The sequence below is a fragment of the Emys orbicularis genome, chromosome 1, assembly GCF_028017835.1.
Source record: "Emys orbicularis isolate rEmyOrb1 chromosome 1, rEmyOrb1.hap1, whole genome shotgun sequence".
NCBI classification, from domain to species: Eukaryota; Metazoa; Chordata; order Testudines; family Emydidae; genus Emys; species Emys orbicularis.
The window spans coordinates 57,179,752-57,194,207 of record NC_088683.1 but is presented as its reverse complement, the minus strand read 5'-3'; the positions used below and the strand labels follow the sequence as shown (position 1 = coordinate 57,194,207).

Below are 14,456 nucleotides of genomic sequence, written 5' to 3'. Positions count from 1 at the left end.
CTATATTTTACTCTGATTATGGTAAATGTTCTGAAATGCAGTTCAATAAATATGCAGCTGATTATTTTATGACAAGTTCTTAAATATCAGATTACTCAGTGTAAAGGAATGTGTGTTTTTATATTTATATTGATAAACTTCCTTTATACTAAAGCTAAAACACACGGCTGGCTTTACCATAAGGCGAACTGAGGCAGCCGCCTCAGGTGCCACACTGTGGGGGGACGCCACTAGGACCCAGAGTGTAGAAAATGGTGTCTGCTGCTGGTGCATATGTATACTCTCTGCTCTAGATGCACAGAGATGATGGAGTGCTGTGCTGGAGGAAGGAGGGCACAAGAGATATAACAGGCAGGAGAAAAGGTGAGAAGGAATAACAGAAAGCAGCAGGAGCTGCAGGGAGAGAGAGGAGGAGGAGCCTCTTATGTACCTCTCTAGCACCCCCAGGAGCCTGGACTGATTAACTCCAGCTTTTCAGGGAGCTTCCTGTTTCCTGCTGCTTCCCTGAACCCACTTGAGGAGAACAGGCAGTCAACTGAAGTAGCAGGAGCCAGTTAGGCCCTTAAGACGCTGATATCTTCCCTCACTCAGGCCCTGCTACCAGCCTGCTTATTTGTCCACTTCAATTGAGTGTTGAGAGCCACTATAGCTGGCACAGAACAGCAGTCATGAGTGAAAGAAGAAAACTCCCCTCTGGGGCAGCATTCAGAAAAAGAAAGAAAGCAAAGGAAGCTTTTCTATCTAAGCAGGAAGGAGCTCTCCTGAGATACAGAGACACAAATGTTCATGGTGAGCCTTCCAGCCCCAGTGAGGATGTGAATGGTGAGGAGATGCGTGATCTTCCAGTTAGTCAGAGTGCAGGTGACCTGGCAGCTACTGCAGCATCCATATCTCCATCTCAAATGGATGTAACCATGCACATTCCTGAAGAAAAGTGTAGATCAGAGAAGAGTGTGGTGGAGGCGCAAGAAACAGCTGCTGCTGAGTTTAGTTCCTTAAATGTAGATGATCCAGGACTCTGGACCCAGTTGAGCAGTAGCCTGAGGGACTTCCTTGTACTGCATGGGCCACAGCAAGTGAAAAACTTCATGTTCCCCAAAGACAATGACAATAGAAGTTTCCATCCAACACATTACTGGCGTGAAATCCCCAACGGTGACAAAGTGGAGAGGCCATGGCTTATGTACTCAAAAACCCAGAATGCTGCATACTGTTTTTGTTGTAAACTCTTCCAGTCTAATGTTCCAGCCACATTGGGTTCTACAGGAACAAAGGACTGGAAAAATCTAGCTAGAAATCTGGCATGCCATGAGAAGGCAGCAAATAACCAGAGAGCATTCGGTAGGTGGAAAGAGTTTGAGATGAGACTAAGGTTAAAGGCCACCATAGATGATCAGCATCAAGAGAAGATTGCATCAGAGTCTCTTTACTAGCAAAATGTTCTGAAAAGGCTATTGCCATTGTGAGAATGCTTGCTACCCAAAACCTAGCACTGCGTGGCACTTCAGATCAGCTGTATGTTCCAAACAATGGAAACTTCCTTAAAATTGTGGCACTGATGGCTGAGTTTGATGCTGTACTCCAGGAGCATCTAAGAAGAGTCACCACCCAAGAAATGTACACACACCACTACCTTGGAAAAACAATTCAAAATGAGATCATACAGTTACTGGCAACAAAAGTCAAACAGAAGATTGTGGCAGATCTGAAGTCAGCAAGATATTACTCTGTTATTCTGGATTGCACACCTGACATCAGCCATACGGAACACATGACTGTAAATGGTGCATTTTGTAACAACAACAGAACCTAGTGAAAATGTCCCTGCAATGGTGACTGTCAGAGAGCATTTTCTAGAATTTATTGACATTGATGATACTACAGGAGCTGGTACGATAAATGTGCTTCTTAAAAAGTTGGAAGATACGGGAATTGCAATAGCTGACATGAGAGGTCATCTACAATAATGGTGCTAACATGAGAGGAAAGAACAGAGGAGTGCAGACATAGATCCGAGAGTTAAACCGTCGAGCTTTTTTTGTCCCATGCAGCTGTCATTCATTGAACTTGGTGGTCAGTGATTCTAGCATGACCTTCTAGCCTTCTAGTGAGGCTGCTGAATTTTTTAATGTAATTCAAAGCATCTATGTATTTTTCTCTGCATCAACTCATCGATGGCAAATTTTGAAGCAACATCTGGCAACATCCTCTCTGACACTGAAACCACTGAGTGCCACACGATGGGAAAGTCAAGTGGAGGTGATAAAGCCTATCAAACCCAAATTGAGAAGATAGATGATGCCATAGTTGCCATTATGGAGGATAATGCTATGACAGGAACTGTTCGTGGGAGAACAGTGGCAGAGAGAAATGGAATCACCAGAAACATACATAACTTCAAATTTCTGTGTGGCTTAGTGTTGTGGCATGACATACTGTTTGAAATAAATGTTGTAAGCAAGAGACTCCAAGATGTTGACCTTGATATATCTGGAGCAATGGAACAACTGGACAAAGCAAAGTCATACCTACAGTCTTACCGGTCAGATGAGGGATTTCAAAATGTTCTGAAGAGTGCACAGAAGCTGGCAGAGGAACTTCACACTGAAGCTATTTTCCCACCCATTCAAGAATACAAGAGTCACCGAAGAAGACGACATTTTGATTACGAGGCATGGGATAATCCCAGAAGAGACCCCAAACAACAATTCAAAGTTGAATTCTCTAACCAGGTGCTAGATTGTGCAATACAATCAGTTGAAGAACGTTTCATGCAACTCAAGGAACACAGCAGTATAGTTGGGATGTTGTATGATATTCCAAAACTCCTCACTATACCTGAAGAAGACCTACAGCAGCAATGCAGGACACTAGAGACAGTGTTGACACATGATGACATGCGCGATGTTGATGCGAGTGATTTAGGTGATGAACTGAAAACCCTTTCAAGATACATTTCAGCAGGATCAACTCCAAAGGCTGTTCTGGAATATATGTACACTAATAAGATGACCACCCTCTTTCCAAATGCTTTTGTTGCTCTGAGCATACTTCTAACACTTCCTGTAACAGTTGCCAATGGAGAACGAAGCTTCTCCAAGCTGAAGTTAATAAAAACACATCTGCGCTCCACAATGACACAGGAGAGGCTGGTCGGCCTTGCAACCATCTCAGTAGAGCATGAGCTGTCCCAGACTGTGGACCTTCAGCAGGAAGCAGTTCAAATCTTTGCAACCAAGAAGGCAAGGAAAGCACCACTTTGATTGTTCAAACAGATAAAAATGCCAGTGTTTACTATGCAGACAAGAAAAGTTAACTTTCAAGCGCCTGAACAGCAAATGTAAGTGTTACTTAACATTTTTGAACAAGGCATTTTAAGTTGTTAGTTCTCCTTTATTGGGGTAGGTAGCAGAGCAGTACCATGAGAGGAGTAGAAGAGGAAGAAGGCAGAATTGAGACCTTTCAAAGTTTTGGCCCAAGCGAGGGGGCAACATTTGAGCTCCCCACCTCAGGTGCCAAAATGTTGTGGGCCGGCCCTGCTAAAACAGTACATCTTTCAAACTGGAATCTGCTTAAAAAAACAGAGTATAAAGAGAAGAGAGAGAAAACGAGGAGGAAGAGGGGTGGAATAGAAAGAATATGTATTTCCACATTTTTATATATATAGGATTTTGATTTGCAAATGTTGTGTTTGGAAGCCAAATATATATATGTTGTTGTGCTTTTAATAACTAAATTAACTGCAGAAATAAGTGTGCTATAACTTACCTTTTTTTGCTCCCATTTCACTTTAGCAAAGCAGCTATTCTCAGTAGCCAGATGGACCCCGTTAAGAAGTCATTCTTCCAATAGAGCAACATTTTTGTTTACAGTTGCATTGCTTATTATGTACATCTCACTATTTAAGAGTTAGAAGCTCCACTGTGGTACACAGACTGGACATGCATTATTCCCAGCACTATGTTTCTGAGAGGACTACCAGAAAGGAAAGAGCTGATAGGGAGCATGCTACCACCCTGTCACACAGCCACCAGTAACCTCCCTGCTAAAAGTTTGCCAGGTTGTGGATATGGAAACAGCAGTGCATTCTGCTCTCTTTGGGAAGAGGCAGGGACTGAGCCATAAATCTGCAAGAAATGCTGGCCCTGTGGTCCATATACTAGGATGGCAATGGAGAGTGCCCAGCCTCATGCCTTTTTTTCAATCTCCCCCACTGCCATGCGCATGGTCCAGTCACAGTCATGTTGCCATTCTCTCTCTCTGCATAGTTCCTCCCTATCTGAGGGTGATGAAAGTCACAAACTGAGCGGCTAATACTGCATGGAGTAGTATTCACCTACACAGCTATCTGCAAGACAGGTCAAAAGTGGCTGCTGAAGGGTGCTAGAACATTAGGTAATGTAACATAGTTAGATTTCTGTAATATACAAAATGTAATAATACTAATGTTTTTGACTTAATACTGCATAACATGCTGATTTTGAAATTACCATACAGTACATGGATTAAAAACTGGCTGGCTGACCAATATGCCAAAAAACAGTTGTCAATGAGGAATCATCATCGAATGGGTAAGTTTCTCGAGGGGGCTTCACAGGCATTGGTACTAAGCCTGATACTATTCAATATGTTCACCAATGATCTGGAAGTAAATATAAAATCACTTGCTGATAACATTTACAGATAACACAAAGATTGGTGGAGTGGTAAACAATGACTAGGACAGTAGAGCAAACTGAATCGCTTGGGAGGATAGGCCCATTCAAAGAAAAATGTGTTTTAATATAGCCAGTTAGAAAGTCATACATCTAGGAACAAGGAGTGCAGGCCACACCTACAGAATGGGGGCAGGTATCCTGGAAAGCATTTAGGGGACAGAGCACAACTCTAAATAGGATTTAGGGGTCACACTGGACAAGCAGATGAACATTTGCTCCCAGTGTGACAAATGGGACTAATGAGATCCTTGAATGTATAAGCAGGGGTGTAGTGAGTAAGAGTAGGGAGGTGATTTACCTCTATACCACTCTGTTGAAACTCATGCTGGACTACTGCATACAGTTATGGTGTCCACATTTTTAATAAGGATGTTGAAAAACTGGAGAGGGTGCAGAAAAGAGACAGGAAAATGATACTAGGGCTGAAGAAAAGTCTTACTGGAGAGAATTAGAGAGCTCAATCTGTTCAGTTTATCAAAAAAAAAATTGACTTGATTCCAGAGTACAAATAACAATGGGAAGAAAACACTGGGTAATAAAAGCTTTTTTAATGTAGGGGAGAAAGACATAACAAGAAACAATGACTGGAACATGAAGCAAGACAAATTCAAATTAGATACAAAATTTTAACACTGATTAAACAATGACCCAAACTACCAAAGGAAGCGGTGGGTGCTCCATCTCTTAATGTCTTCAGATGAAGTCTGAATGCTTTTCTGGGAGATACACTTCAGTTAAACGCACGTTGTTGGGCTCAGTTATAGGAGTAATTGGGTGAAATTTAATGACCTGTGATATACAGGAGGTCAGACTAGATGATCTAATGGTCCCTTCTCACCTTAAACTGTAAAACTCTATGAAGACTCCCTAGCGCTCCCTTTTTGGATGGCCTTTATAATGCTGTTGCTGCAAAGTAGTACCAATGGCTACACAGGGTGTGCGCCAAGGGGTAGGCATAAAGCTCACAGTCATCACCATTCTCCTCCTTAAGTTTAAAAAAAATAACCAAGAATCAAATGTAAGTGTCTGGACCTTAAGATGGCAGCACCAGCATCCAATTTCATGACATTTATGCTTATTCTGAAATAGCATTTACTACATACTATGGAAGGGGTCGGCAACCTTTCAGAAGTGGTGTGCCAAGTCTTCATTTATTCACTCTAATTTAAGGTTTTGCGTGCCAGTAATACATTTTAACATTTTTAGAAGGTCTCTTTCTATAAGTCTATAATATATAACTAAACTATTGTTGTATGTAAAGTAAATACGGTTTTTAAAATGTTTAAGAAGCTTCAATTAAATTAAAATGCAGAGGCCACCAGACCGGTGGCCAGGATCCGGGCAGCGTGAGTGCCACTGAAAATCAGCTCGCGTGCCGCCTTCAGCACGCGTGCCATAGGTTGCCTACCCTGTACTATGGTAATCAGTACCCCAGATATACAAAGATTGGAGAGACAGAAAGACACAGAGAGATAAAGAGACAGAGTTTTACCCCATGTTCTTTTCGTCAGGAATGGCATGCATTTGCTGGTCTATGAATTCATCTAGCCATATATTCCCAATATGAAAAAAAATGCCTACCTGAAATTTTTATTTGAGCTACTTCTCCATCTCCTCCTTCACTGTGCGCTCGAACCTCAACAATATATTCACCATCTCTGGGGACTGGCAACTCTATTGAATGTGTGCCAGTTGAATACAATGTGCCCTCATGTTGGCCATCTGGTCTATACAGCACCTTGCAAAGCCATAAACAAGTACAGTTATTGAAATGTCATGTTGCAGCTGATACCACAGTTACATCCTTCCAGTTTTGATTAACAAGTTTAATTAACAAGTGCTAATTTTACATGTACATGCTTAATTTTAGATCAAAACTAAATAAAATATATTGCTTTGCAGCTTGCTATAATGTAAAGGAGCTTGGAGAGAGCAGATATTTCCTCTTTTATTTCTAACAAATGGCAAAACAATACCATCTCCTTGATAGATAAATTTTCCATATGGGTTCAAGTTAAGAATGATTGAGGATAATACTTTCAAGCTCAGCAAACAAAACAAAAACATACCATACATCTTACCATATACTAGAGTATAAATGATTTAACAATGTCCTCAGCAAGTAGCACAATTTTTCTTTTTATTAATATGTTTCAGAGCTGGCAAATTAAGTGTGAAGTTAGCATGTGACTTATGAGACATATGGAAAAGATCTCTGCTCATTTTCAATGATTCACAGGAAGTAACTCAATCCATCAAACAAAAACTTGTGTAGCACTCTAGCTATATTACTGCCAAGTAAACAACAACACTAAATAGCCCGTTTTTAATGGTTTCAGCATATTGATAGCTATAACTAACCATCTTCCTATAATTTACAGATATGCTTGCAATTTACATGTAATTGCATGTACCATGATGTGCTGTCCCTTTAAGGACAGCTTTAGATAGACTGGTTCTATTAGTGTCTTTGATCTATAAGTCCAGGTATTCTGGAGGTTGTAATTCTCAGAGAGAGGATGGGAACAATAGGCTGGAAGTAATTCATGCTGGGAAAAGGGGAAAAAATATAAAAGAGTATAATTTGTTGAACGTATGCTGTGGGAGACATGTCACTGTGGGAGCAATCAATTCTGTTGTATGTCTGAAGTGGTGATTCTCAGCCTTTTCCATACTTTGACCCACGTTATAACATAACATTTTAGCCTCCCTCCCATCTCACCATAAAAAAGAAGGGTGGCCATAACCCTCCTCCAAAACCATTGGGGGACAGGGGAGTTGTGACCTCTAGATTGTGAATCCATGGGCTAAACTAAGGATGCAAGCACATTAGAGCCAGAGTAGGTAGCAATATTGACAATAAGATATACTGTGTGCAGGATATGAAAGATAGAAACTATTTTTATAGATCATACTTTGTATCCTTGAACAGCAGATTCATTTGACATTGGCGTCACATGTTCCCAGGTGATGATGTACCTTGAACCAGACCTGACTGTACTGATAATTCTGGGACGTTGGCTTGGAGCTGAAAAATAAACATACAATTTTGTGTGCAGAAACAATGATGCTTCACAAACCTTCATTTACATTTGAATGAGCCTTCTAAAAAGGAAGATTATGGCTGGCCTTTCTGTGAATGTGGGCCAGTCTCTCTCCTGGAATGCAGTTCTATGGCTCCAGCTATGCATTTTTGCATGGCTTGTGCAATGGGCTCCCTGTGGGTTTGGCATTTGTGAGTTGCCAGAACAGACGGGGCCAATTTCTATCCCTTTCTGTGGAACTGGGCTTGTGTTTCCTTGCAGGCATCTATGTCCAGAACCTCCCAGAATTTAGCTTAATTATACTTATTCACTGAATTTAAATCTTTAAAAAATTATATAAAAGCATCTCTATAGCATTTATCTGTGTGGTAATCACAGTGCCTTCCTGCACAAAGTGTAATTATAGTTTGAATAGTAGCCATGTAAAATGGAATCTTCTTATCCAAACATATGCTCCCTGCAGGTCTGAGTCAGATAGTATACTGCTTACCTTATTGACAAAGCACATGTTACTCTCATACATTTTTTAGGCCATCCAAGCACATTTATAACACAGTCCTTAATTCAATATCACTCATGGCTTCATTATTATTTAATTATTTAATTCTGTCGCATACAGGATTTCAAAAGTGACTAGTGATTCTGGGTGCCCAAACTGAGCCACTTTAAAGAGGCCTGATTTTCAAAGGGTGGGTGCTCAGCACATTCTGAAAATCAGCCCCCTTTTAAGGTGTCTCCAGCTAGGGAGCAAAACACTGAAGTGCCACAAGTTCTGTGAAAATTTTCGCTTGGGGCTATAACCTATGGACCCAAGCCTACATTCCTCTTGGACCAGATCCTGGCCTGCCCTGCCTGTCTGCAGAGATGTCCCTTACTCCACTGTGCCAGATTTCCAAGTTGAAATGGCAGCGATGAGTGGAGATTAGCCTCTTCAGAGCCACACCTCCACAACTACTTGCTGCCCCATACAAGGGGCTTGTGTTAGTGCCACAATTTAGCCCCCTGGGAAAACTCTGTGTGTATGTGTCACAGAGTCACAGTCTCGGTGCTCTGGAACAACTCTGAATGAAGTCAAGCAGGACTCTGATGCAGTGTATCTCCCCTCAGAGCATGCTGTCACCAGGGCAAGAAGCCTGCTCAGCTTCGACGCTTCCTAGGTTTGACCTCAGAGTCCAGCACGCCTGTTCACACCATGAGCTCCCCGCAGCAAGTCCACCTGGATGGGACACCTGGGGAAGCGTTACATGCCTCCAAAGGACCATGCACCCCAACTTCGCAGTCAGCAGTGACTCGCAGCCAGCATTGTAAAACAGAAGGGTTTATTAGGTGACAGGAACACAGCATAGAACAGACCTTGTTAGCACAGAAATCAAGAGCTTTCAGCAAAGTCCATCTTGGTGGGAGGGGAACCCAGAGCTCCAAGGCCCTGACCCTCCCTCCTGAGACTCCAGCCAGGAGTCCGCCCAGCTTCCAGCAGCCCAGCCTGAGACACGCCTGTTGCCCCTCCTCCGTCCTTTGGTTCTTTCCCGGGCAAGCAGGACACCTGGTCAGCACCAATACCTCTGGCTCATTCTTGCAGAGGGGGGGCCCGGCCATCAGTTGCCAGGCTACATAGTGTCAGCCATTCTCTGAACCCAGTCAGCAGTCACACCTGCCCTCTAGGGGTCTCTGCAACAATTAAACACCCTTATCCCACCACTAGACACTTGAGTAATGCATCGGGAAAACTGACACAGGCACACAGTATTCAGAAAAAACATTAAGAACATTCCCACTTTGTCACAGTATGGTGTTAGACCCAGTAGTTATAGTATTAGTACATGCAAAGTACAAACTAATAGTAACGAAGTGCAGAACTTTAGAAATAAATCCAGAGCTCCTTTACTTACGTGCTTTTCTTGTAATGATATCAACAGCAGCACTGGGTGGTCCATACCCTGCACTATTGTAGGCGGAAACATCTACGTGGTACCGGGTACTAGGTTTCAAATTTTCCAGTTTGGTTGAGTAGTCCTGATTGCTCACTAGCACCCGCTGCGCAGCTGCTTCTTTATCATGAACAGTCCAGTAACGAATCTGTACACAGTTGGATTGAGTGATAATTTGGTGTAATTAATGATATTGAAATGTTACAGAAACTTTAGACTGGAGGACAGAATAATTCTAATTGGGCCTTACTAGAACAGGGCTATCTTGCTGTTGCTCTTTTATACTTGAAAATTTTATGCTCAACTTTAATATCATTTTCTAGGTCACAATGTACTCTGTAATGCAGACACCTTTGACTAAGTTGTACAGTACACTCCACTTCCTACTTCATGGCATTCTAGCTAATACATTCCCTACAAAAGCAATTCATTCATATTTTTCATTCTGCTCTCATTCCCCACATACAGTATGCCCTATCCAGACCAAGCTGGACAAACCCTTCTTACTTTATGAAAGATGCTGCTCAAAACACTTTTACTAAAATTTATTATCCACTATAACTTTTATCACATTCAGCCAGTATTTTTGTTTCCACGATTTAAAGGTTATAATAAGCAATTGACAAAGCAGTTTGACAGCACAGTAACAAGGTATAAAAAACAAAAGGGATCTACAACACCCAACCTGATATCCATTTCCTGCTCATTCCTCTGGGAACTGTGTTTAACAGACTGAACATGCATTGAACTTAGACATCAAAGCACTATCACATACTTAATAAACTGACTTGTTATCAGAATTTACTTGTTTTTTTTAATCTGCTCTTGTCTTTTAGGAGGTGCTTTAGCTAAGTAATGAAGCTTAAATTGTTAGACTAAAGAAGTGTGCAATATTGTATGTCTTTTTAAACTTAATATTTAACAGTGACTTTTCTATAATATTTAATGTTTAAGAGAGTTTATAAATTGTGATAATTTCCCCTCTCTTTAAATATATTGTGCATTATTATCTTTTATTTCACTCTCCCCCCCAAATACCATTAATCACTATTAAACCACATATGACCATGGGGGAAAACACTGACAAGCACTTCACAACCTACGTTGTATAGGTTCCCTATTTTCCTCTTCTCCTTCCCCTCAAAATTCTCCTCTGCCTCTTTTTTTAATATCAACTTAAATTACACATTTGAGAAATATATTCAGACCGTCCATTAATGCCAATGTCAGGGGGCAACTCAGGGATTTAATACTGGGTCATCACTGAGTTGACAGACATTTTTATTAGAAAGGGAACAGGATTTATACCCTCTTCCACCCAATCTCTTTCCTCTCCTTTTTACCTGTAAACTCATTGAATGTGCAGTCTAAAACCAATGCACTCACTTCCTCTCCTTGAGCTCTGTCTTGGATCCCTTCCAATATTTCCACTCTACTAAAACAATTCTCAGTAGAATTCGGACACATATGCAAACACTCACATCTTCCCAATTACTCTAATGGCCTCTTCATCTCAGGGCCTCTACTTCATCTTCATTCTCCTTGACCTACCAACTTCTTTGATTCTGTCAATCATCCTCTCCTACTTAGCACCCTATCCTCATTAAGCTTGCAAGATACTGCCCTTTCCTGGTTCTCCATCTACCTATGATGGTTTCTTTAGTGCCCCTCTCAGGGGATGCTCCCCCTGTCCTCCCCTATTCTTTGTAGGTATTCCCCGAGGCTATTAGCGGGCCAGAACAAGTTGTGGTTAGCGGTGTTAGCAACAGCACTTTAAAAAAACATCCTAATGTGTTTTTGTCTCATACATATCTACACAAAATAGCCTGGACGACTCTATTAAAGATACATTATCTGTGATTTTAAATAGGGTACTTAACCACTGGAACAACTTCCCAGAAGTTGTGGAGAATTTTGCATTCCTGGAATTTTTTAAATCAAGATAGGAAGTTTTTCTAAAAGCTGTGCTCTGGTTCAAACAGGAATTAATTCTGGGAAGTCCCATGGCCTGTGTTATACAATATGGCAGACTAGGTCACAATCACCCTTTCTGGCTTTATAATCTAGGAGGCCTCAAACAGAACTGATGTAGCATGTTCTGATAACATAAGCACCCCTATTTTGCTGTCAAGCCACATTTGGCTTAGTCTTCTTTTCAGCTGGCATTAGTTTTGTTCCCTAGATATTTCACTTTAAGGAGACTCCAAAAATGTGTTGGGAGAGGTTGCATTGGCTTGTTTCTCCAGCTCCTACCGCTGTTGCTCTCCCACTCACAAATTATGGTATAACTTGCTGTTTGGCAAGGCTTGATGTTTCTTTTAAGTGTTTAAGTTAAACCGTTTAATAAAACTATGACTTTCTTCTACCCCCAGGTATGCACTGTAGCTGAATGAGTGGTGAGGCAGTAGAAGGGTTTCCCTTCTAATTCAAATGCCTAGAGGGGCATTTTAGCAGCCAAAATAACTGAACCGAGGCTTTCCTAATTTAATTTACACATCAAAGTCTATTGTCAATGCTTACATAAGTTTGCCCGTCAATAGCAATAATACAAGCTGTCCATACTATGATCATTATAAACATATGATTACCATCATGGCTCTACCAACTCTTTCACAATATAGATATAATTGCACATGCATACGCTGACCAAATTGGCTCCCGCTTTAAACATGGTTTACAGCATGCAAGCACATGTATTTTTCTGATTATAGAAATGAACATGCTGCACAGAGTTTTGGAAATTTAGTCCAGTAGCAGCCACCACTTAGAATTTTCTTGAAATACATTTAGGATGAAATATACACACAATGTCAATACATTCTTTTGGGAAGTAAATCAGGACTTGGAGGAAATGTTGTGTGTTGCCATCTGGGAGATCTATGCATGACATTTGTAGAACAGTTTCACTGACTGAGCCCAATAAGGTTCCCTGTTCTTTGGAGGCAAGAACTAAAGTCGATGAAAGGCTGGGGTTAGTGATGATGCTTGCTGGTAACATTTGCTGGATATTTGACAGAACAGAATTAGTTTAAGCTCAGTTTTATGATGATCCTGTTTGAGAAGCATGTGTTGTGAAGTGAGCAATGAAAAGGAGGGCTGAGAATTCGGGAGAAGCTGGAAGCCTTAGTAACCCAACTCAGACCCAGGTCACTTCAGCACTCTACCTAGACAAAGCCAGAGCTCTTGGCGTAGGAATCCCTTGCAAAGGGCACCAAGGTATTCACATATTTCCATGCTTCTACAGAAAAAAACAGATTTTTGTGGTGCTTAAATACTGGAGAGAAAATGTTCATGTTTAGGCTTTAAAATGACAAGACTGTATTATTGTCTTATTTTTATTAAAATATGAACTAAAATTACTTCTATGTCAATCTTTTAAATATACAGGCTTTTTCCTTACTGAGGTATTATTACAATGTGGAGAAACAATATGCATCTCTCAGAGATTCTCTCTGGTATACATAATCGAATATCTTTCTAAATAGTTGCTTAGTCTCAGAGTAGTATTTTGATTCCATAATACTGTAATGAATTGTTGTATATGGGCCTCTGCCTTCTACTGGATAGAACAGAGGTGGGCAAACTATGGCCCGTGGGCCACATCCGGCACGCGGGACCGTCCTGCCCAGCCCCCGAGCTCCTGGCCCGGGAGGCTAGCCCCCGGCCTCTCCCCTGCTGTCCCCCCTCCCCCTCCCCCGCAGCCTCAGCTCGCTCGTTCCGCCGCTGGTGCAATGCTCTGGGCGGTGGGGCTGTGCAGGGCCGCCCAGAGGATTCAGGGGGCCTGGGGCAAAGCGGGGGAGCGGACATAAAAAAAGGCGCCACCCGCTACGGCGCTTGTACTCACCGGGCGGCGCTCTGAGTCTGCGGCGGCAGCGGGTCCTTCGGCAGGGTCTGAAGGACCCGCCGCCGAAATGCCGCCGAAGACCTGGACCACCGCCGGGTGAGTAGCCAGGGAAGGGATTCTCGGCCAGGGCTTGCGGGGCCCCTGCAGGGCCCGGGGCAAATTGCCCCACTTGCCCCCCCCCCCGTGGGCGGCCCTGGTGCTGTGAGCTCCTGACCTGGCCTGACCCGGTGCTCTGTGCTGCGTGATGGCGACGGCATGGCCCGGCTCTAGCCGGGTGGCACAGCTGTAGCGCCACCAGCCACTAGTGCTCCAGACAGCGCGGTAAGGGGGCAGGGAGCAGGGGGGTTGGATAGAGGGCAGGGGAGTTTGGGGGGGTGGTCAGGGGGCAGGGGTGTGGATAGGGGTTGGAGTAGTCGGGGGGAGAAGAGGGAGTTGAATGGGGGCAGGGGCTCCGGGGGGGACAGTCAGGAAGGAGAGGGGGTTGGATGGGGCGGCAGGGGGCAGTCAGGGGCAGGGGTTCCGGGGGCAGTCAGGAGACAGGGAGAAGGGGTGGTTGGATGGGGCAGGGGTCCCAGGGAGGGGTCAGGAATGAGAGGAGGGGTTGGATGGGGTGGCGGAGGTCCGGGGGCGGTCAGGGGACTGGGAGCGGGTGTGTGTGGCTGGGTAGGGGTCCCAGAGGGGCCGTCAGGGAACAGGGGGGGTTGGATGGGGCAGGAGTCCCGGGGGGGGGGCAGACAGGAGGTGGAGGCCGGGCCACGACCCCCTCCCCTAACCAGCAGCCCTCCATACAATTTATGAAACCCGATGCGGACCTCAGGCCAAAAAGTTTGCCCGCCCCTGGGATAGAACCACAACTTCTCAACTGTGTGCCCTATGCTATTAACAGCTTGAGGTATTTCTCCTTTGGCTTAAGTTGGGGCCT

General features: G+C 43.3%; 1 protein-coding gene across 1 annotated transcript in view; it reads right to left on the bottom strand.

Moving 5' to 3' along the window:
- CNTN1 (contactin 1) overlaps positions 1-14,456 on the bottom strand; it is a 177,169-nt gene that overhangs the window by 45,714 nt on the left and 116,999 nt on the right. Inside the window, 3 exon segments of the mRNA XM_065400114.1 lie at positions 6,300-6,456; positions 7,634-7,746; positions 9,652-9,838. Of these exon segments, the coding sequence (XP_065256186.1) occupies positions 6,300-6,456; positions 7,634-7,746; positions 9,652-9,838 (457 nt within the window).